The sequence below is a fragment of the Sciurus carolinensis genome, chromosome 7, assembly GCF_902686445.1.
Source record: "Sciurus carolinensis chromosome 7, mSciCar1.2, whole genome shotgun sequence".
Lineage (NCBI taxonomy): Eukaryota > Metazoa > Chordata > Mammalia > Rodentia > Sciuridae > Sciurus > Sciurus carolinensis.
In genome coordinates, this window is record NC_062219.1 from 73,077,263 (window position 1) to 73,100,760 (window position 23,498).

At 39.0% G+C, this 23,498-nt stretch overlaps 2 protein-coding genes across 3 annotated transcripts; both read right to left on the reverse strand.

Moving 5' to 3' along the window:
* Window positions 1-246: 246 nt before the first annotated feature.
* On the reverse strand, window positions 247-3,861 carry LOC124989243 (cyclin-dependent kinase 2-associated protein 1-like). The gene is made up of 2 exons (XM_047559182.1): window positions 3,833-3,861; window positions 247-595 (listed from the first exon to the last, which is right to left on the reverse strand). Exons 1-2 carry the CDS (start codon window positions 3,859-3,861, stop codon window positions 247-249), a joined length of 378 nt encoding a protein of 125 aa, XP_047415138.1.
* Pm20d2 (peptidase M20 domain containing 2) lies at window positions 2,885-21,746 on the reverse strand. Of its 2 annotated transcripts, XM_047557501.1 has the most exons (7): window positions 21,165-21,742; window positions 19,010-19,158; window positions 12,536-12,678; window positions 10,626-10,780; window positions 8,104-8,239; window positions 4,754-4,861; window positions 2,885-4,508 (listed from the first exon to the last, which is right to left on the reverse strand). In XM_047557501.1, the coding sequence occupies exons 1-7, from the start codon at window positions 21,612-21,614 to the stop codon at window positions 4,354-4,356; spliced, it is 1,296 nt and encodes a 431-aa protein (XP_047413457.1). In that variant the 5' UTR covers window positions 21,615-21,742; the 3' UTR covers window positions 2,885-4,353. The 2 variants fall into 2 exon arrangements, with proteins under 2 accessions (XP_047413457.1, XP_047413459.1); XM_047557503.1 differs by lacking the exon at window positions 4,754-4,861 and having other exon boundaries at window positions 21,165-21,746.
* Window positions 21,747-23,498: the final 1,752 nt, after the last annotated feature.

Here is a 23,498-nt window from a genome sequence, read left to right on the forward strand (position 1 = left end):
ATAACTTCACATGCATCTTTTAAATAAATGCTTAAAAACAAACAAACAAAAAACCTAGGTCATTCCTAACTACTTAAAATGCAAATCCTAATTAACTTCGAGATATTTTCCCAATATTTTGAGACCGTGAACCTTGGGGAAAAAAAAAGAAACTTACCATTTTGAAAACAAGTGTTTCATCTGAACAGGGAAGATGAGCTGTCACCTCTCACACTGGAGAGTGACCCTCCGCTGCTGACAAGGAGGCTAGGATCTGGCATTCAGCTCTGTTTCAGCTAAGCACTCCCAAACCAGTCTCTCCTTGGCACTCTTACTCCCTGCATCGGTGGGCCTTATCTCTTTCCCCAGCTCTTCGATGATGGCCAGCAGTTTCCGCATACTTGCTCTGGGGCACCTTTCTGTTCCAGTTCCCTGGGTGTAGCCCAGTGATGGTGGCCCATAGTCGCTCAGCAGTTGGCGGTACTGGGAGGATGCTGCCATGCTGGTGGAAGAGGAACGGATGCTTCCAGCGGCGTTGAGGGCGGCGGCGGGCATGTGCGCGGCCAAGTTCGGCTTGTAAGACGTGCCCACAGCGGCGGGTCGTAGACGGGCCGGGCTGCAAGGACGGAGCCGGCCTCTGATTTTTTTTTTTTTTTGAGCTTTTTAATCTGCAGCAGTTTATTGTCTATTTAAGGTGATGAGAAATACACAGATTACCATACATGCAAAGCGACATGTGAAAACTGCCATGGGAGTGATGTGAACAAGAAAAATACATGTTTTTTTTTTTGGTATCCCTCTGTTTAGAATAAGAGTTTTCCCAGAAGTGCTATCTGAGTGGGTATACAGGGATGGGTAGCTATCATACTCATAACTTAGTTATAATAAACAGAAAAGCTCTTGAATACTCTCAGATATTTTTATTAAAATCTTTTTTATTTTTACAGACAGCACTTTCATTGTACACAAATGGGGTACAACTTTTCATTTCTATGGTTGTACACAACGTAGATTCACACCATTCATGTAATCATATATATACATAGGGTAATACATAGGGTTTGTCTCATTCTACTATCTTTCTGTCCTCCACCCACTTCTACCCCATTTTCCTCTACACCTTCCAAAGTTCCTTCATTCTTCTCTTCCCCCCAGCAACCCCCCTCATTATATATTGTCATGTACTTATCAGAGAAAACATTCCATTTGACCCAGCTATCCCACTCCTCAGTTTATACCCAAAGGACTTAAAATCAGCATACTACAGTGATGCAGCCACATCAATGTTCATAGCAGCTCAATTCACAATAGCTAGAATGTGGATCCAACCTAGATGCCCTTCCATTGATGAATGCATAAAGAAACTGTGGTATATATACACAAGAGAATATTACTTGACCATAAAGAAGAATAAAATTATGGCATTTGCTGGTAAATGGATGAAGTTGGAAAATATCATGCTAAGTGAAATAGGCTAAGCCCCAAAAAAACAAAGGCCAAATGTTTTCTAATTTGTTTTTAAAAAGTAAATTATCTGGGCGTGGAGGAACACACTTGTAATCCCAGTGAGTCAGGAGGCTGAGGCAGGAGAATCACAAGTTAGAGGCCAGTCTCAGCAAATTAGGAAGGCCCTAAGTAACTTAGGGAATCCCTCTCTTGAAATAAAAAAATAAATAAAAGGGCTGGGGATGTGGCTCAGAGGTTAAGTGCCCTGGGTTCAATCCCTGGTAACAAAAGTAAATAATCATATACAAAGCACAAACACTTTGCATGAATAACAATTACCAGCAATTTATGACATATCACAAAAGATAAGATGTATCAGTGTGTTGGAATATCAGTTAATAATCATTGTTCTAGAATTTTATCAAGGTTTTAGAATATGAAACGCTGTTTCTTAGACTGCAGGAATTACAAAAGAAATTTTATGTTTGAGAAATTTATAAAACTGGTAATTAGGAAACTAATTGTTTATATAAAACTGGTTCTCTGATATGTCTAATTCACAGCATGAAGCTTTTGTTGGTGCCCTCTTCTCTATATAAAATATATACCAACCAAGACTAATTGAGATTGTAAATAACCAGACCGTGGGGAGCCATTTATGACAGTAATTAAAACCAGGCTTGGTGAGCTATCAGACCCAGAAATCTGGCTTTCAGGAACTGGCAATCATTGAGAGATTGTTCCAGATTGCCTGGAGTATGTGGTATCTGTACAGAGGGGCTCACCGCCACATTTGCTGGTCCTGCTGGGATAACCCATTAGAGCAAATAGCTTCCTTAACTCCACCCCATCCTGTTCCTCACAGAAGCTCCTCCTGGTCCCCCTTTTACCTGTATGACTATAAATAGAGGGAAGGTGGGCTCCTTCATCTTTGAGAGCCAGATCTGGCATGGCTCAATCCGGCACGCCCCCTCTGATTCAGAAAAGATCATTGTCTCCTGTGGTTTTTCTTTTAAATAAGTTTCTTAGCGATTAATTCATAGCCAGCTTATCCCTCTGACAGAAACCCTTTCCCTCAACCATGCCGGACATCTGGCTACAAGACAACAAATGGTAGTTATGTTGGATCAACTCTGAAAGCTGACATGAAGAGTTAGAAGATTGCATAAAAGGAACATCTTAGAGCAACAGGGAAGCTGTATCCTAGGGTGAAGGAGGTACTCTACAGCAAACAGTAAACTTATACTGTTTAGAAGGAGAAATTTGCTAATGAACTGTAACATCATAAATAGTCAAGCTCAATGTGTTAGGACAATGCAGTCTAAATCCCTTTCTCAGTGTTTTCAATGCAGAGGCTTTAAGTGTAATCCCAGATCTGATGGTATGACCTAAGTCAAAGAGAAACAGGTGTTATTTCACTGTTATACAGAGCAAGGGCTGGCAACCTTTTTTGTAAAGGGCCAGACACGTTAGGTATGGAGGTCACTGTTTTCAGTCTCTGTTGTTTCTTCTTCTTTTTTTTTTTTTAACAACCCTTTAAAAAATGCAAAGCCCATTCTTAGCAGGCTGAGAAAGGAAGGAAGGAAAAGAAAAGAAAAGGCAGCTATTAGCTGAAATCAGGCCACAGTCCACAGACCCTTATACAGAAGAAAGGCAATTCTCAACTCTTAACTCTCCCAAACACAACCACCTCTCTTTCTTGCAACTTTAAATAATTTCAGATAGAAAGGGAATTAGGGATTCAAAAGACTGTAAGGAGAAGATCTAACTTTTCAAAAGGTGAGTTGGTAGCGCAGAGGGCCCAAGTGACTTGCTTATTATACCACAAAAGCCAGATGCACACTTTCTCTCCTTCCCCTTCCACTTCAGGAATGCTTGCTCAAACCTGAGGACTCTCTTTAAAATAAAGTACACTGGAGCTTTACTGCATTCACAGCTTAAAATATTTGTTTTACCAGGTATTTTTTCACACATTCTTTTTAGCATGTTCAAGAAATTCACACTAATTTTTGTGTGAATTAGAATCATGAAAAACTTGCAATAATTTTTAATGAATATTGGGCTAGCATAAGGCTTATGGAGGCTCAAATTCTGTGCAGCCAGGTAGGCAGGCTGGTTTCTAAGTTGGGGCCTGAGCAGGCTGCGGCTGGAAGGACAGTGCAGGACTCTGAAGATTCCAGAGAGCAGAGCAGGTGCCTGTCAGTGACCCCTCTCTGAGTTCTCCTACAACTCTCATCTGGGCTACCATGCAAATGCCTTATTGGAAGAGTCCAATCCTGACTAACACTTACCCTATTACTGTAACATTGAATTACAAATTAATGCCACATCCCAGAGTTAATTATGTGTAAAATATGGAAAATTCTCATTTTTCTTCAAATGGTAGAACTAAAGTTATTCTTTGTACCTGAGTTTCTGGTTGTTTCCCAAAAGCATCTCTGATTAAAAGTCTACTCTTATTATAAATGAAGAGATTTTTCTAAGCAATACAGTGAGATATTTGAAACAAACTTTTCCTAAATTTAGAACTTGAACTTTAAAACTTCATTAAATAAGTTTACTGCTCTGTACCACAAAATCATTTCATGGGTGTTAATTCTGCACATAAGATCTGAAACCTCTTGGACCTTTTAAAACATACAATATATAAACTTATAAAATATTACTATTGATAAATCATGTATCATCCAGCTTAAGAAATGATATCAACTACCAACTCCCAAAATATCACAATTCCATCAAATATAGATTTGCAAAAATTTTCATTTTAGATATGAGTGATTATATTTTCTCCATATCCTATTCTTACTTATCACGTAAGAAGAATTTGATTCCTTTAAGATTAAAATCAAGCATGTTCTCTTCCATTAAAAAAGATTAAAGAAAAAATCATCTTAATGATTCATAAACTACTACTAAGTCTTCTTCTTATTCTACTGTATTTAAAAATTGTTCTTCCTGAAGTTTTGATTTAAAGTCCTCTCTGATTCTTTCCAGCAACTCTGGTTTGAAAATAACATCCAATGCAGTCATTGCCAGAGCCTTGGCTGTACGCAAAGTGTAGAACTGAGCTTCTTGGGATCCTAAAGGGCAGAGAAAATGAATTAAAATATTTCTGTGCTAATTAAAAATCAACTTCTTAATTCCTCAGGTTAACTCTCAATACCTAAGTTGCCTCTCCAACTGCCCACAGAATCTATTTCCTGAAATAACAGGCTAAATTAAATAGTTAGAAAGGCAGCTACAGCTAGGAAAAGAGGGAACACGCCACCCTTAACAGCCTACTCTTAACAGCCTACCTTGAAAAAATCCACCCTTAAAAGCCTACCTGCAGCTTCCGTGTACTCTTCAGTATGATTCAAGGTATTTGAGCCAATGTAAAAATACGAATGAATTCCAGGAACCACAAAAGTAACATTTCCAAAATCAGTAGATCCTTGGAACACATGAAGAAAAATATATTGGGTTAAATATTTTTGAATGATGAAATTTTAACCCAAATCCTGCACTTGGTTATGGTTCTCTGCCCTGTTAGAAGACCTGGTAAAGTGAATTCCCTGGAGAGCTGCCTGCAGGCTCACACACTCAGTGACTCCTCTTCCACTCCAGTCTGCTGCCACCTCCATCAGTCCTCTCATGGCCCTCAGAAAAGTCCCCCAAGACCTGCCTCTCCCAACGCCAAGGCTACTCTCACTTGTCCTCCCAGCAGCCTCCACTGTGGCCTGCTCCCTTTCCTGCCTTCTGTGAACTATGATGGCCCCTTCCTTTGGAGGTATAGCTTCCTCTACGCAACAACAAAACATTACTTATTCAAGACTCAATTCCAGCCCTTTCTCTTATCATAGCATATTCTTAGAAGTTCAAGATTTTCTTCATACATATTGTTCAAATAACCATCAACTCTAACTTAGTCTTTTCTATGCTCCATGCTTGTACATCCAACTGCCAACTGTTAACTTTTCTTGGATGTCTTCAAAGTAAACCCAATACAACCAAAGTCAAATTCATGAGCTTCCTATTCTTCAACCCTACTCGTCGAAACTACTTTCCAAATGCCTCAGAAACCTAACATTTTTCTCATCACCAGCACCAGCACCTGTTCCCAGTTTACAATATTATCACCTCTTGTTGGAACTGATGTAACAGTCTAATTGACCTAGCAGCATCTACTCTGCCAATATTTTTTCCATCTTTTTTATTTTTATTTTTTCAATCTTAATATATTCTAACTCCATTCACCTTTCTAATCCTAGTCTCAGAACACACTCCCACTTATCTGCTATGCCCCAGTCATTCTGGACACCCTGGGACCTCTGCATATGCTGTCCCCTCTCCACCTGCTTTAAACATCATCCCTTCAGGGAACCCTTACTTCATCTCCCTGGTAAGGTCCTCTAGCAAAGGCTCTCACAGTATTGTATTACAATCCTCCATAGAATTTTCTAGTTTTCGTTTTCCAGTTATTGTCTTTATGTGGTTAATGTCTCTCAAAAAACATCCTGAATCTCTCTAAGGCAAGAAACAATATTTTAAATCACCATGCTTCTGGTCTCTCACATGACTGACACTAACATCTGCTGAATATATCATAGTAAAAACAAAGCCTTCTGTTCACTCAATGGATATTTACTGAATGCTTATTAAGTGTCAAACACTGTTTCTGGCAAAGTTAGACTATACAAGAAATGAGTGGTAAGGGAATGAAAGCAAAATATTTAACAGCAGTTACTGTTTATCTGGAATTACCATGTTCCAAAAGTAATTCTAATGCTTCATTAACATTTTGAGCAGTTCTTATTTTACACAGGAAGAAACCAAGGCACAGAGTCATTAAATCATGGACCCACAGTCTCATAGCTTCTATTATGTGGAAGGCAGACCAAGGCCAGGCTTTGAGCTCTGTAAAAATGTACCACTTTGGAAAATATTCACTGAACACATAATAGTACCAGGAACAGCTCCAGACACTCAGGATACCTGGTGATGGCACACTGGTAGATAAGATGGACAAATGCCTGCTGTATATTTTAAGATCTTACTTGTAGAGCTAGACCCTGGAGTCTGCAAGCCATATCCAAATTACAGTCACTTTATCCTACTGTTTGACTATTATATAGAATCCAAACCCTGCATAGATCTGATGATGCATCTTCCCTCCCACAGCTAGACTGCATAAACACGCTAGGGAGAAGGACAGGACAGTAAAGGTAAGCCTTGACAACAAATTCATGGTCTTTAATGCTGAGCTGAGCCATCAATGCTGTTCAGAACACACACACTACTGATGTCTCTGGTCAAACCCTCTCAGTGGCAATTCTCTTTCAGTCCTCCAACCTGCCACTTCAGGGCTTACCATATACTACCAACAACTTCCTAGGGAGGACATCTCTGAACTCCTGCCCTCCTTCCTGAACACTTACCTGCATCTACTTCTCTCAACTATTTATTTTAAAAATCTTTTCTATGTTTGCATCTACTCTGCTTTCCTTTAAAGCTAACTTTCTTGAAAAGGAAGAATCTTCCTTTGCTATCTCTACTATCTCACCTGTCAATGTAGTTGGTAAAGAAGCAAGATCTAGAATTTGGTCCCACCAGCCTCCCATCATTTTTCTCCAGATCATCCATGAATTTCTAATTGCTGGTATAATGAATACTAGACCATACCTATCTTACTCAACCTTTATAAGCATCAGACATAATTTATTCCTTCTTCCCTTCTAGAAGTTCTCTACTCCTTTGGCTACCATGACTTCACTCTCCTGATTATCTGGCCTTCTCTGACCACGTGTCTCCTTCTCCAGATCCCTTCCTCTGCTTATCTCTTAAAAGCCATGGATCCCAGTGTTCCATCTTCAGAAATCTTCTCCCTCTACATACTTGGGCAAACTTACTAACAACGACCTCCCTAAATCTCCTACCTGAACATCTTTTGTGGTTCCAGATTCAACAGACTTCTGAATAGCTCCACTTAGAAATTCTATGAGCACCTCAAACTTTTAAAATGCTAATAATTTATACCAACCCACCTGACCCTAAACTGCTTTCTCTTGAACTTCTTAGCTCAATGGATGATATCAGCACCCATTTTTATTACCAAGTTCTTTTGGTTCTACTTCACAATATCTATTTTTCTATTTCAGGAGAATACATCTCTAACTTGCAAGTGTTGTTAGTAATAATATTTAAAATGAAAAAAATCTAAAATAATCCCAGATATTATTTAATATATTTATTATACTATTTAAAATATGCATATATTTCTTAAATTCTAACAGCTGTCTGTGATTCTTCAGAATGTGAAAATGCCCCAGATAACTAAATTCTTTAGTAACCTGCTCATTGTGATGACTGAGAATGAATTAAAATTCTATTTCCCATTTTAGTAGCTTACTCAAAAATTAGAACTAAGGAAATGGAAACACTAGAAATATTCAGAAAACAGACCAAAAAGTAGGTTGGCTACTTGCAAAAACAAATCTGCTAACTTAACATTCAATACTCACTGAAGAATCTATTAGTAGATTCTTTACTAGTTTGTGAAAGTATCACTAAAGTTAAGTTTGTGAAAATATCACTAAAAACATCAGCAGTACTTCCTCACCTCCAAAATCATTTAATTTAAGATGGCATTTCTTGTCCATTTCAAATAGCTCGAAATACAATAAAGAACTTAATTACCTGAAGGGCCATTCAGCATTGCATCTTCTGAAATGAACTCTATTCCCAGCTTTTCTCCGTTCTCCATGTAAGCTTTCCATAGGCTCTTATTGGGTAGAACGTTGTAATAATCATGTGCTCCACCTTTAATTTCTACCTAATAAAAAAATTACAAAACAAATTTTGAAACAAAAATATGCAAATTCTCTAGTTTTCAAACCAGTGATGGTTCTCTAACAGGAAGAGGTTTTATTGTTTTTGGAGGGGTTGGGGGGTGGGGTTTGTACTGGAGATTGAACCCAGAGGTACTTAACCACCAAGCCACATCCCCAGCCAGTTTTTTTTTTTTTTTCTTTGCAATGCTGGGGATCGAACCCAGGGCCTTGTGCTTGCAAGGCAAGCACTCTACTGACAGCTATCTCCCCAGCCCCCTAGCCAGTTTTTATATTTTATTTTGAGACAGGGCCTTGCTAAGTTGTTGAGGCTGGTTTTAAATTTGTGATCCTCCTGCTTCAGCCTACCAAGCTACTGGGATTACAGGCATGTGCCACCATGCCCAGCTGGAAAAAGGTTTTAAGAGAGGGCACTTTCTCATCTAGACATAAACTCACTCAAATTTTCTACCTTAAAAAAAAAAGTGTCTTATATAATGAGAATTCCTAAGACCCTGTCTTCCTAATGTTATATATGAACCAAACCACATGTCACCAAGCTCTAAACTAGCCAGCAAGTACAGCAGGTGTTAACTTCAGTCACCTGAAGAGGGTATGGGGAGAGCCCCGAAATTACCATTTTGATGAGCATCCCCAAGTAATTCTGATGCAGGTGGCAAAAAAAAACACAATCTGAGGAACACTGCTCTAGATTTCAGTCTTCAAAAGAAAGAAACTGAGCTTTACCAATATTCAACATACAAAAATGACACTGACACCCCTGCCTGGTCATAAGGTACCCTGTAAGAAATACCACAGTCTCACAATGACAAGGGGTTGACAATGGTCCTCATTCACTAATTTAAGTGTATGAAGATACAGAAGTAGATTGTATGTGACCAGTTGAGTGGATTTGCAGATTCAGGACTAACTCAAAATGGGCAATATTCCCTCAAACTAAATATAATACCAAAAATGTTAGCAAATGCCAATCATGAAACAGCAGAGATCACATTTCTTTTCTTCTTGGTAACATCTGAGGTAGAAACAATGACAATCCAGTCAGATCTTTCAAGTCAGTCAAAATACAAGAAATTATTAAAATACCACTTAATTAGATTTAAATCCTATAACAATAAACCTTACTAAAGGAATATGAGAAATGAGCTAATGGTAATCATTCATGTATGTATTTTATAAACAAATATTTTAAATATTTATAAATAAGTAAGGGAATAAAAGCTTAGTTTGTACTGCCCTAAGCTATGGATGCTTTACAATTATATACTAAATCTATACCTGCCTTCTCTAATGGCTTAGGAGGCTCTGTACTTGCTTTTACAATTGTCCATGTATTTGTTTATCAATTCATCACAATACAACATGAGCTTTTACATTCTCTTTGTTGACCACATTCCCCATCTGTGAGCTCTCTCTCTCTGTCCTTCACAAGCCTGAAAGTATGATCATCCCTAAAAGCTTGATACAGGTCTGCAGTCTTCCATGAAATCTTCCTCTTCCCCCAGGCCAACGATTACCTGCCTCAGATTCTTCCTGACACTTACAATGGACATAACTTTTAGGATATTTAATATACACTGTCTGAGGACTACTGCTACCATGAGACACTGCTGCCATGTGAACCAATTACACATCACTAGACTACCAAGGACAGAAAAAATATTAAGTAATACACGTGAAGGCTATGCTCTAATCTGTTCACTTACCTCTCAAAAGAACACTACGACTGTATCATTATCCTTGTTTTTAAAGTGAGAAAATGAGGCTGGGCAGCACAGGTCAAGATCTTGTCTCTCCAACTAGACTATGTGCAAAATTCTTATTTTATATAATCCTAAAACTCAGCCTATTTTACACCAAACATGACTCATCAATGCAAATCAGCAAACCCTCCTGACTAACTTCTGGGTTTAACTTTCATTCCAGCCACCCAGGAGTATTTACATGACTACTGTACCTTTACATCACTACTTTAACAAAAAGAGCTTTTGTAGATTTTGACATAAAGTTCCCTTTACAGGAATTATATGAAGCATTTCTAAAAGTGTAACTGCCAACAATGAAGGGATTTTAGAGCAGCAGTATCCAAATTACTCTAATTACTATATATGATGATGTGTAGTCTTCCTTATTCAGACACTGAGTAAAATACATAAGAATTAAAGGCTTTCATATTATCTATCCAACCAACTCACTTTACAAATTCCAGCTATCACAGTGAGTACAGGCCCTGGGTTCAATCCCCAGCACCAAAACACCACCACAACCACTATCATAAAATGAAGTGAGTTAGGTTTCAATTGAACTTAACATAAACAGCCCAAGCCCACTATATACCTCTGATTATAATTAACTCTGAAAAGTTCTTACTGTGCACCCTGTAGCCACAGCTGCAGCTCTGAAGCAATCTTCTGCCTTTTTGGTCAAAACTTGAAGTTCTTTCATTGAAGGTGCACGGAAGTAATAAATTAATTCAGAATAAGAGGGAATGATGTTGGGTTTTACACCACCATTTTTTATTATACCTATAAAAAGAACCAAATTATTAAAATTAAACCTGTGATCATTACTTTAAGCTTAAATATATCCATAAAGTTTTTTAGACAATGTGTGCATAAAGAAAAATAATGTAAACATATTTACTTCACTGACACATTGATCAAAGATTTTAACAGTTGTACAACATAAGATTCTATAGAGAGTGTGATATTTCCTAGCTAATAGGGGAAAAAATTGCTTATATATATTTTATTCTAAGGAATCTATATAACATTTAGAAATTGATTTAGGGCTGAGAGTGTACCTCAGAGGTAGAGCCCTGAGTTCTATCCCCAGCTCCACAAAAAGAAAGAAATTATAATCTAGATTATGTACCACAAAAAGAAAGAAATTATAATCTAGATTATTTTTTAAAACATCAAAAAATTATATAACTATAAAAAATGTAATAATATCTTAAGTTCTCTGGGGAAAATTTTCATGATTTTACTACAGTTGTACTGTTTGATAAACTTTCAACATAAAAAAAGAAAAGCACCCAACAGAGTGAGGTTCTATAATTACCCTCATACTTCAAGAATTCCACCAATCCTTTAAGTGGAATTTAGCTCTGGAAAAATAATTTTCATACCAAAAAAAAAAAAAAACCCAAAGCAGATCCTAAGTATTTAAACTGTCAAAACAAAAAGACACATTTATTTGGAACTACACAGAATGAAGATTTATCCAAAGTAATAACAAAAAAGGATATGCAAAATCTAATTCTAATTCTATATGATCTACTTAAAAATACATTTCTATTCTAAAAAAATTCCTATTTTTTTCCTCTTAAAGAAAATAAGGCAGGAAACTGATAAAAGCACAATTACAAACTGACTTCTTCCTATTGCAAAATCTGATAAAAAATTGGGGCTGGGTTGTAGCTCGGTGGTAGAGCACTTGCCTAGCATGTGTAAGGCACTGGGTTCAATTTTCAGCACCACCTATAAAATAAAATAAAGGTCCATTGAAAACTAAAAAAAATTTTTTTAAACAATCAAGTAAAAAATAGGTATTAAGCTATAACAATTTCCTAAGTCATAAGAAAATAAACTAAAATGTAAATGTGTACCTTTAAGATAGTATACTTTATTACTGTATTACTGTTATGGTGACACATATAATTTTAAAAGATGTTCCTCAGGATTTAACAGCCTTTGTTCAAATACAATAATCATTATACCTTTAAAAAAAAAAAGAATATATATATATATATATATATATTTAAACTGTATATATATATATAGTTAGTTAGTTGTAGGTGGACACAATACCTTTACATTATTTATTTTTATGTGGTGCTGAGGATTGAACCCAGTGTGTCACTTGTGCTAGGCAAGTGCTCTACCACTGAGCCACAACTCCAGCCCCATCATTACACCTTTTTAAAGTTTGAGGAATGGACAAAATGCTGTTAACATTAAGAGACAATGGGATAACTGGAAAATCAAGTTCTAACTTTCAAACACTGACAGAAAAAACAAAGTCCCCATATAAAACCTTCATCTCTATTACTCAAAGATGATCATTCCATTTATGTACAATAGTTGTAACTATCTTCCTATCCACACAGAAATATCCTAGTACCCTGTCACATGAATTCCTAAAAATGTTCAAAATTTTAGAATATTCATATGAAGCACATAACTATGTTACCAATTTTTTTTAAAAAAATCAAATATTAATTATATTGCACTAAAGTATATTAAGCACCTAGTATATAAAATATAAGACACTTATACCATGAACTCTCCAGGATGGTTTCGTTTGCTGTCTTAACACAGACAGATTGTTGTAGGCAAGAACAGCAGCATCTAAAGCATTGACTCCTTCCCAGGGGTAAGCAGCAGCATGAGATGCTTTTCCATAGTATTTCACAGTCACACTAGGAAATAACAAAATCATTGAAAATTACTTCCTACAGTATCACTAAAGTAAAAAAATGCACTAGTTAGAACTACCAAACTCTTATTCAAAATTAATTCACATTGTTGGAATTTTTATTTGCAAATTATTTGCAGAAAAAGCACTACAATTTACTTGCATTAATTATAGTTTATTATTATGTGACATAGTACCTAACACAAAGAAAGCATTCCAAATAAAGAAAATGTTGCTCAACCAACCTCATATAGATTTAACTTTGTATACAATTCAATTTGAATACACATGCAATACTGTATTACAAGATGCAATTATAAAATAGGAGCTCCTGCTTCCTTTTACACCATATTATGATAGCGTTCTCTCAAAAGTTTGCAAAAACTCAGACAAGTCTTCTGTAAAAAGCAACAGTGAAGTGGGCTAAAATAATCTTTGAAACTCACTTTATACTCACAATGTTATCATAATATACCCTAGCAATATTTTAGTGTTTCAAAATACCTTAGATTGCTAAAATTATTTTATGTAACTTGTTTCCAGCACTGGGGATGAAACCCAGGGCCTCATACATGCTAGGCAAGCACCCCACTACTGAGCTATATCCCCAGCCCTCATTAATATTTTAAAATTCTATAAATTATCATTACTTCACTCCACAGTTTTCATATTCTCACATTATGAATTAAATACATAGAAAAGTACAGTGGAGTTTCAAGATGGCGGACTAGAGGGCGGCTGCATTCCACGTTGCTCCAGGACGCAGGATTCAAAAGAGGAGATAGTGAGAGACTTGAGACCAACTCAAAGCCGCCGGGTGAGTCTCTCCCATTGGGGAGGTGTCCCAGATGGGGCGGTAGCCCCGGAACGCAGGGAACTTTGTGAAGTAGAGTTGCTCGGTGAGACGCCCCTCCCCCCGCTGGAGCTGTAAACACGGACAACTGGGATCATCGTAGAGGAGGCGGCTCAGCAGAGCGCTTGGACTCGGAGCAACCACTGGGGCTCCGGGCAGCTGCCTGAGGAGGAGCTGCGTGGCGAGCTGTTTAGACTCAGAACGACCGCTTCTGAACACCGGGGGGTTGCCCGGAGGAAGAGGAGAAGCATGGCAGGTCGCTTGGTCTAGGAGTGACTGCATCAGAGCCACAGGCGGTTGCCAGAGGAGGAGGCGAGTGGTGAGTTGTTTGGACTCAAAGCGACCGCTCCTGAACACCGGTGGCCTGCCTGGAGGAGGAGCATGGTGGGTCCCTTGGTCTCTGAGCGACGGCTCCTGAACACCCGGGGGGCTACCCCGAGGAGGAGGAGGAGGAACAGGGCGGGTCACTTGACTCGGAGTGACTGCCTAAGGCTACGGGCGGTTGGTGGGAGGAGGAGACGCAAAGTGAGTTGCTTGGACTCCTAGTGACTGCGTCAGAACACCGGGCGGCTGTCCGGAGGAGGAGGTGTGTGGTGGGTCCCTGGGTCTCTCGGAGCGACTGTACGGGGCTCCAGGTGGCTGCTCAGAGGAGGGGCCGCATAGCCAGGCGATTAGGTGCAGAGCAGGGTCCCAGGACATAGGTGGCTTCTTGCTGGAAGAGCCGCACAGAGGCACGCCTAGGGGCGGAGCGAAGTTTCCAGGACTGTGGGCAGATTCTCTGGGAGAGGCAGCCTAAGGAGACTCATCTGCGAAGGGTGAGGCTCCCAGGCCCAGGAGGTAGGTCCAGGCCCCTGGGAACGTTGCAGAGGAAGACAGCCCAGCCCAGGCGGTAGTTGTAGATTGAGGGGAACCTCTAGGAGGGGAACTGACCAGCGAGACCTCCCCACCGGGTGAGTCTTCCCTGCCGGGAGAGGTTTTCCCACAAGGTCAGTAAAACCAGAGACACAGGAACAAACAGGCCATGCCTCAGCCTGCAGCCTAGTTCCCCTTTGGATGACCATTGGTCAACAAGTGGAGGCACCTCTGCCCACTATCAGGGAATATACCCCACCTGAGGGTCACCAACCCTAGAGAGGCAGCTTCCTTGTGGAGCACCGCATTATCAACTTCCTCCAAGATTGCAGGCTACTGAAGGATAAGAGGGGATATACTAGCAATCTTCAGGGACATTATAAGTCAATAGAGGAAATCTGCAATATCTTAATGAATTAAATACATATAGCTTTATAACTAAATAATAGTGTAACTAAGTGATCGACTTGCTTAGTTAACAATTTCTAAGCCTAATTGATTAGTATTATTCACATTTAGACTGAAAAACCACTCTGGATATTCAGGAGTTCTTAGAATGCTACCAATTCTTGAATCATTCCAAACATTCTGTTAGCAGAACAAAAACAAGTAAAAACATTCAAACACATTTATAAGATTGTAGTATACTTATTTCCTTGATGTATATCTTTTCACTATCACCTTGAAACTAGAATTTCATGAAAACTGGTAGTATTACAAAATGGAAAAGGCAGTCCTTTATGAAAATGGCTCTAGTACCATTTCTTGCAAGTTCAAATCTATATGCAATTAAAGAACATCAAACTACAGGAAAAGAAATGTTAAAGGTTACTTTATATCAGCATTAATATTTTGGCCTTTAAAAACATACTTTAAACAAAATAATATGGAATTATTTTAAATTTTAAACTTTAAAGTTAAAACTTTATTTTTTTTAACAAACCAGGGCCTGTACACTAGGTATGGTGGCACTAGTCTCTAGTCCCAGCTATTGGGAGTTTAAAGCAGGAGGATCAAGAATTCAAGGCCAGCCTGGGCAACATAGAAAGACCCATCTCAAAAAAAAAAAAAATTTTTTTTTTTTTTGGGTGCTGGGGATCGAACCCAGGGCCTTGTGCTTGCAAGGCAAGCACTCTACCGACTGAGCTATCTCCCCAGCCCCCCAAAAAAAATTTTAAATAAAAAAATAAGGACCAAAACAATATGTTGTGTTTTTTTTGTTTTGTTTTGTTTTTGCAACAGGGATTGAATCCAGGGGTGCTTAACCACTGAGATCCTCAGCCCTTTTTATTTATTTTTTTTAAATTTGAGACAAGGTCTTGATAAGTTGCTCAGGGCCTTGCTAAGTTGCTCAAAATCTTCCTGCCTCAGCCTCCTGAGTTGTTGGGATTACAGGCATGTGCCACTGCAGATAGCGAGAATAATATATTGATATACATTTAGCTGAGCATGGTGACACATGCCTATAATCCCAGTGACTCAGGATGTTGAGGTAAGAGAACTTCAAGTTCAAGGCCAGCCTCAGCAACATAGCAAGTTCCTGTCTCAAAAAATAAAAAAGAACTGGGGATGTTACTCTGTGGAAGAGAGCCCCTGAGTTCAACTCTGAATGCCTCAATAAAATAAAATAAAATGAAATAAATGTGTATGTGTGTGTTAAACTCAATACTTCAGAGAGAAAAAGTTTCCTTCAATATTTAATTTATACATATACCTACGTATGTCCTATAAATAAACCTCAAAGGATATACACCTCTAAAGAGGGACCTGAAGGGCTAGTGCTGTAGCTGTGTGGTAGAGTGCTTGCCTAGCATGGGTAAAAACTGGGTTCAATCCTTGTCCCTGGGGTAACAAATAACAAAGAAGGGACTGGATATGGGAAAGGTAACCAATAGGAATGCCTTGCTTTTTAGTATTCACTGTCAGAAATTTTAAAGATAGTTGAATTAGTAACTTTCTTTAAATTCTTTATCTTCTTTCTCTTTTGTGGAAATCTTAAAAGATAACCCGTGAAAAAGCAAAGAAGTCAGACACTAAAATGGCTTGGGGCCAAGTAGGCTGGCTTCAGGATCAAGACCAAGAGGCCTAACCTTAAGCCTAATCATAAGGGGCTGCAGGTGCAGGCCCCTTCCAGCCAGAGGCACTGGAGGAGATCTCTAATCCTCAATGTCTTTTTCAGGTAACTAGAGGGGTACTAGTTACCATTACACCATCCCTGAAACCAAGGTTGAAAGAATACTTCCTACTGTCATAGTACCAATTCCCTATGACAACAACAAAGATACCACAGCAGTTAAAATGATCACTCTCTCAAAACAAGACCTGATAGGGCTCTGGGAGGTGACATTCCCCAGTACAATCTAGCAGAACTGCTAGGAAGGTTGTGCCAGCAATCCCAGGGTCTTCACTACCACAGGAGCACACATGGTGTTCCTGAAGCAGCCAAGCAGTGGCTCCTTTTGACTGGACCACTAACCAGACAACTACAATGGTTGAAATTTCCTTTTTTTTTTTTTGTTTTTGACTAAAGAATAAAATTCCTTTGTCATGGAAAGAAGGAGGAATTTTATTCTCTACACCAAGAATGCAAATAATCCAATTGACAAATGGGCTAAGGAAATGAATAGACACTTCACAGAAGAAGATCTACAAGCAATCAACAAACATATGGAAAAATGTTCAACATCTCTAGTAATAAGAGAAATGCAAATCAAAACCACCCTAAGATTCCATCTCACCCCAATTAGAATGGCGATTTTCAAGAATACAAGCAACAACAGGTGTTGGAGAGGATGTGGGGAGAAAGGTACACTCTTACATTGCTGGTGGGGCTGCAAATTAGTGCAGCCACTCTGGAAAGCAGTGTGGAGACTCCTTAGAAAACTTGGAATGGAACCACCATTTGACCCAGCTATCCCACTCCTTGGCCTATACCCAAAGGACTTAAAATCAGCATATTACAGAGATACAGCCACATCAATGTTCATAGCTGCTCAATTCACAATAGCCAGATTGTGGAACCAACCTAGATGTCCTTCAATTGATGAATGGATAAAGAAAATGTGGTATGTATATACAATGGAATATTACTCAGCCATAAAGAATGATAAAATTATGGCATTTGCAGGCAAATGGATGAAACTGGAGAATATCATGCTAAGTGAGATAAGCCAATCTCAAAAAACCAATGGACAAATGATATTGCTAATAAATGGATGATGACACATAATGGGGGTGGGAGGGGTTAGTGTTAGGGTTAGAGTTAGGGTTAGGGAGGGGGGCAAGAATGGAGGAAGGAAGGACTGTATAGAGGGAAAAGAGGGGTGGGAGGGGTGAGGGGGAAGGGGAAAAAATAACAGAATGAATCAACCAACATTACCCTATGTAAATTTATGATTACACAAATGGTATGCCTTAAAGCCATGTACAAACAGAGAAACAACATGTATCCCATTTGTTCACAATAAAAAAAAAAAAAAAGAATAAAATTCCTTCATTGTTAAACAGCTTTAAAATTCAACCATGGAACATAAAGTCAGTAAGACCAGAATTTAGACTTCTGATGTCCATGGCAAACCTGAATACTCTGAGCAGGAATAAAACACATATAGCAGATAATACACAACAGTAAAAAGCATCAGAAATTGATGCACCTGGATTTTGTTAAATATAACAAAGGTCACTCGGTCCTTCATGGATAACCCTAGCTGACAGAACAGCACTAAACAGTGTATTGCATTTAGCAGAAAATGGTTGAAATTTCTGTTGTAAAAAATTCAAATCATGTCAATGATGCATGTTTCTAGATGCCAAAAAAGTGAGATCCTCAACATACAGGAAGACAAATAAAAGGTTTTAGCAACAGACAAATCTGAAAAGCGCAGACAAAGAAATTCCACTAAAATCCTCAGCTATCCAGCCTCCACATTCTCTCTCAGGACATAGGAAGAAGTGTTTTCTTCCCAAGTCTAATAAAACCATCTCTTACAAATCTTTTCAGTTGCAAAGGCAACTCCTTATCAAAGAACACAAGCTTTCCAAAACCCAGGTTACTCTCAGAATTCAAAACAGAACACAAGTGTCAACATGTTCTGGTTTGCTACTCCTATTTTTTAGGCACTATTTTAGCAGTCCAAGTATAAACACCATAATAAATCTCAATTACAAGAGTCTTGCCAAATGTCAGTCAATGTTAATCAAGACATCATATTATTTTTTAATACACTTGTTGTTTTGTTTTAAAGAAGAGTCTTATCAAACGTCATTCAATTTAAGACATCACATTACCTTAAAATATACTTTTTGTTTTGTTGTTCTGTTTTTAGATGGGCTCTCACTGCATTGCCCAGGCTGGTCTCCAATTCACATAGGATCAAACACTCCTCACACCTCAGCCTTCCAAGTAACTGAAACTACAGGCATATACCACTACAACTGGCTCAATTTACTTTTTTTTTTAATTGGAACATTATAATTATACATAGTAGTGGGATTCATTATACCATATTTGTACATGCACATATCAATTTACTTTTTAAATGAAAAAAAAATGTGGAGGGTTGGTCTCTTAGACATAAAAATATTCTATAGTCTGTCATCCTCTAAGTTTATCTTCAACTTGATTACTTACTCATGTTCAGCCACATCCGGTAGATAAGCAGCATTCTCTTGAGATGGATGGGCCATAAAAACAACATCGAGGTTTTTAAAAGCACCTGCTTCAATTAGATCAATTTTGCCACCACCATCTTCTTCTGCAGGGGTTCCCAGGACACTTATCTAGAGGGAAATACCTATTTCAGAGCAAAACAACAACAAAAAGTCCTAGTAGGAAAATATCAAACAGGTTCCCTCAAATATGTACTCACAATCTACATTAAAGTTCTTAAACTATGGAGACAGAGGATTTATGCAGTGGGCATAAAATACATGGTAATAAATCAATCACAAAGTTTAGTTTACTTTATTACACTAATTTGGTGCAATGTGTGTACCAGGCACAATATAGGAAACTTTCCCCATAATGACTCAAATTTGTATAACTAATGACAAATGTGAAAAAAGTCGAATATTACATACTTAGTTCCTCAAAATTTGCCAGGACTTATGGCTTCTTCATGGCTTAGACTTTTAGTGTATGTATAGAACTATTCACCAGCATTTTACTGGTAAGGAATTTTTCAGTGACTTGTTAGTCAACCTTACAACAACCCTGTGAGATAGGTAAGTGGTATGCATCAACATTTTGGGGAGGGTGGTTTTGAGGAACAGAGTGAAGTGTCTTGCCCTGGGTCACAGAGCAAATCTTCAGTCAGAGCCAAATTACCTTCGATTCCCTAACCTGCTGGCCTGAACTGATTCCTTACTAAGCTACTTACTTAAAAAGTCTTAACTCATTAATCCTTTATGAAGAGCATTAAACAAATCTTAATACCATGGTAAGAAATGGCCAACTATTACACAAACTTACTAATTCGATTCCACCAGTTCAACCAGGCAGATTTACTGGTCACCAAACACCTAATTAAACAAAAGAAAACTTTACAGAATAAACATTTTACTTTGATGCGTAAAACTTCTTCAATTTTAAAAAGCAAAGAAAATTGTTTATAAACAACTCATACTTGCAAGGTCATGTCGAGGAATACAATGTAATGAGCTGGAAAAAAAGACTTGGCTTGTAAAGAGAACTCAAATTCCATTTTCAGATAGACAGATAACCTTGCTAAAACTGAGAACAACCATTTGGAATGAGAAGTTGGTACGTTTCTCAAAGTCCAGCTTTCTTTAGAAGCTATAAAGTATCCAAACTCTTAAACTAGCTGCTCTTTGTTCTTAACTCCTCACTTAAAAAAAAATAAAATAAAATAAAAATAAAAGGATGGGTGTATTGCTGATAGCTCAGAATCTTTCATATACCTTGTTAAAATTAAACCTCTCCAATGTTTCACGCAATGACAAAGGACATCTCCCTGGCCCCAACAAAACAAAAAAGTTAAAAAGCGAAAAACAACCCCCAGCGGCAGAAAAGAGAAGGTAGGTAAAAAGATGAAACTGTTAGGACAAAGAGAAAGGTTACTGACATTGGGGGAAAATGGGCTAAATAATATTAAAACATTTGTCTTCCCTTTAACCTGCGTGATGATGACTGAATCTTAGCTCACAGAATGATCAATATAATATATGGAAAAACAGTAACACAAGATTAAACTTGCCTAAGAAACATAAACGACATTCCCCGTTTAAGGAATTGGGACGTTTCTTAAAACTGTGAAATAAAAATTAAGATTTAAGGATGACTAAATGTTCATTTGCTTTCCCATTATTAGTATACTTCTAGAGGTTTGGTGATTCTTAAGATTGAAAATTTCCTATCCAAATAACAAGTACTCAAATCACTACAGTTCCTTCCCACAGCCAAAACATGTAGATTTTGGAGTCTATTAAAGAGGGGTTGTAGGTTTTCCTACAAAAATTACTTCCTCCAGAGATTACACAACCTCGTCAGCAGATTGCAATTGCCTCTCAGTCACCAAAAATAGCCCGTAACAAAAACCAGACTTGGTTTTCAGTTTTTTTTCCTAGAGAAGAATCTACTGAGTTATTTACAACTACATAAGTGGAAATAAAGTCTGCATAAGGTCACTAGTTCGCAACATGTTTAGTCCTAACTTTTATTCGGGGACTCTTTTCTGCCTTTTGCCAAAGGGAGAGCCACACGTCCAGCGCACGCCCTACACCAGCCCCGCGACTGAGGTGCACTGGGTGAATCGGCCCCACCTCACCTTCACCGGCGGAGGAGGCCCAGGGAGGCTCTCCAGGGCCCCCCTCACTCCCAGCGCGGCCGCCGCCCCAACCTCGGCGATGAGGTTGTGACCGCAGGCGTGGCCGATGCCCGGCAGTGCATCGTACTCGCAGAGGAAGCCTAAGTGCAGCGCGCACCCCGCAGCGCTCCGCGGCTCCCATTCCGCTCGGAAGGCGGTCGGCAGCTGGTAGTGCCGCTGCACCACCCAGGAGGCGGCCGGCGGCTCCTGCTCGAAGAAGCGCGTCAGCACACTGTGGGCATGGTGTTCTTCGTAGGCCAGCTCGGGCTCGCTCCAGATGGCGCGGCTCAGGGCCCCCAGCCGCTCAGCCGCCTCGTCGATGCGCTCCGCTGCGCGCAGCTTCAGCAGCTCCAGCTCTGAAATGCCATCGCATGCACCCCGCTCCAACGGCCGCTCCCCGCCGGGTCTCATCGTGCTCAGAGCCCGCAACCCTTCAGCGCTCAGCTCGCTCTCTCAGTCGCACACGGTGTCCCCGGACTTGCTCACACGCCCAGCGGCCGCTAGATTCCCAGTGGCGCGCGCAGGACGCAGCACAGCTCCGGGTAGGCCCGGCCCCGCCTCTCCGCACCCGGGTAGGTGCTCCGCCGGGGGTAAGGGGGTGGCTGGGAGGAAGGCGGGGCCCGGGTCTCTGTAGACTCCTTGGCTTCCCTGGTGACTTACGCTCCAAAAGCATTCTTATTTTAACGTCTTATATCCCACAGCCGCAGAATGAGTTCGTTCTTTTGGTTAATAGCCATCAGAGGTGGGCCAGTTGGAGATAATCATCTGGAAAACGCCACTCTCTTTTCTAAATAAATGATACAAGGTTTTTAGTGTGTAAAAGATGGCGTCAGTATAAAAGCTGTATAAAGAACATAGGCCTCAAGACGATGCACTTCAGTTTTCGGTGCTGCCCCCTCTTTCTATTCCTTGAGGCTATATTCTCTAAAAGCTGCGACTGCTTTATATAGTTTTCTGGTTAGAACAAAAATGTACATCTAGAACAGCACCTGAATTACATAGAAAGCTCTTGATGTTCATTAGCTCTTATAGTATAGTCCATTGGCTGGGGAGGCTGAAGCAGGAGAATAGCAAGTTCAAAACCAGCCTCAGCAACTTAGGGAGACCGTAAGCAACTCAGCAAGAGACCTTGTCTCTTAATAAAATATTTTAAAAGGGCTGGGGATGTGACTCAGTGGTTAAGCACCCCTGGATTCAATCCCCGGTACTCCCCCCAAAAATGAATTTAGAAAAAATAGTGAAAGTATTTATGGTAAAAAATATTCATGCTACCTTGTGAATCTGGACAGTTGCTTTAAATAGTAACAGCTTTGAAAGGGAACATGACTAGTTTCATTTACAATTGATTCTGAACTCAAAGTAACATGATATGTGCAGCTGGTGTTCACATTATAACTGAGTTTTAAATTACCCAGTGAAGAAGTTCAAGATGTCATACTCTTATTTTTGTCCAGAGTGAAGCATTATATCTGAAAATCTGTTGTTGACGATATGCCTATTAATAACACTGTGGAGGTTTATGTCTGAGGTTTTTCACATATTAAAAGCTTCTATCAGTTCTTCCTCTCAATGCTATTAATTTGTCACAACTGAGCTAAGACACAATATATTCATGCAAAAAGCCCAATGTATCATTTGAAAAGTCTAAAGGAAGTAACAGGAAGACTATCAACTACGTTTTTACTACTTTATCCAACAGTGCCAGAATAAAATGTCATATCTAACTTGAAACAGTCTTTGTCATTTAACACCCTAACTGATACTCAGTCCTAAAGACAACAAATATGGTATTAAATTCCTGGATTCCCTCAACTGTGCTTAATAGACCTTCTCTTGTATAATTCTGACAAAAAAAACTCTTCTCTATCTATGAGATTCAATTTTATTGTGCTCAGTTAGTTGGCTAAAAATCCAGGACCCTGTTAGAGAGAAACAATAGGTGACATTTGTACAGCACTTACTCTGTACCAGGCACTGTTCCAAGTGCTTTTTGTGTATTAGCACATTTCATTCTATGAGGCTGTTAAAGTGATTGTACATCTTTACAGATGAAAGTCTGAGATTACACAACTAGTAAATGAACATCCAAATTTCATAAATGAATCTACAGCTCACCAATTTAGAACTTACAACAATCACGTATCTTGAATAAATTTTACTGCAGTGACTCTGCCTTCAGACATCAGTAGAACCTGTTCTCATCAAGCAGCAATAAATAGTAGCAGGAAAAAAAGGTACATATAAATTTTATATACAAGCTGCTATTTATATTACTTGTTACAAATTAACAAAGCT

Coding starts and splice junctions, on each gene's coding strand:
- LOC124989243 (XM_047559182.1), bottom strand. CDS start 3,861: ATGCTTTTGGGAAACAACCAGAAACTCAG. Junction 596..3,832: donor GGAAACAACCAGAAACTCAG/GTACAAAGAATA, acceptor CCGTCCTTGCAG/CCCGGCCCGTCTACGACCCG.
- Pm20d2 (XM_047557501.1), bottom strand. CDS start 21,614: ATGAGACCCGGCGGGGAGCGGCCGTTGGAGCGGGGTGCATGCGATGGC. Junction 10,781..12,535: donor ACCATCCTGGAGAGTTCATG/GTATAAGTGTCT, acceptor TTCTTTTTATAG/GTATAATAAAAAATGGTGGT. Junction 8,240..10,625: donor CTGTGGCTACAGGGTGCACA/GTAAGAACTTTT, acceptor TTTTTTTATTAG/GTAGAAATTAAAGGTGGAGC.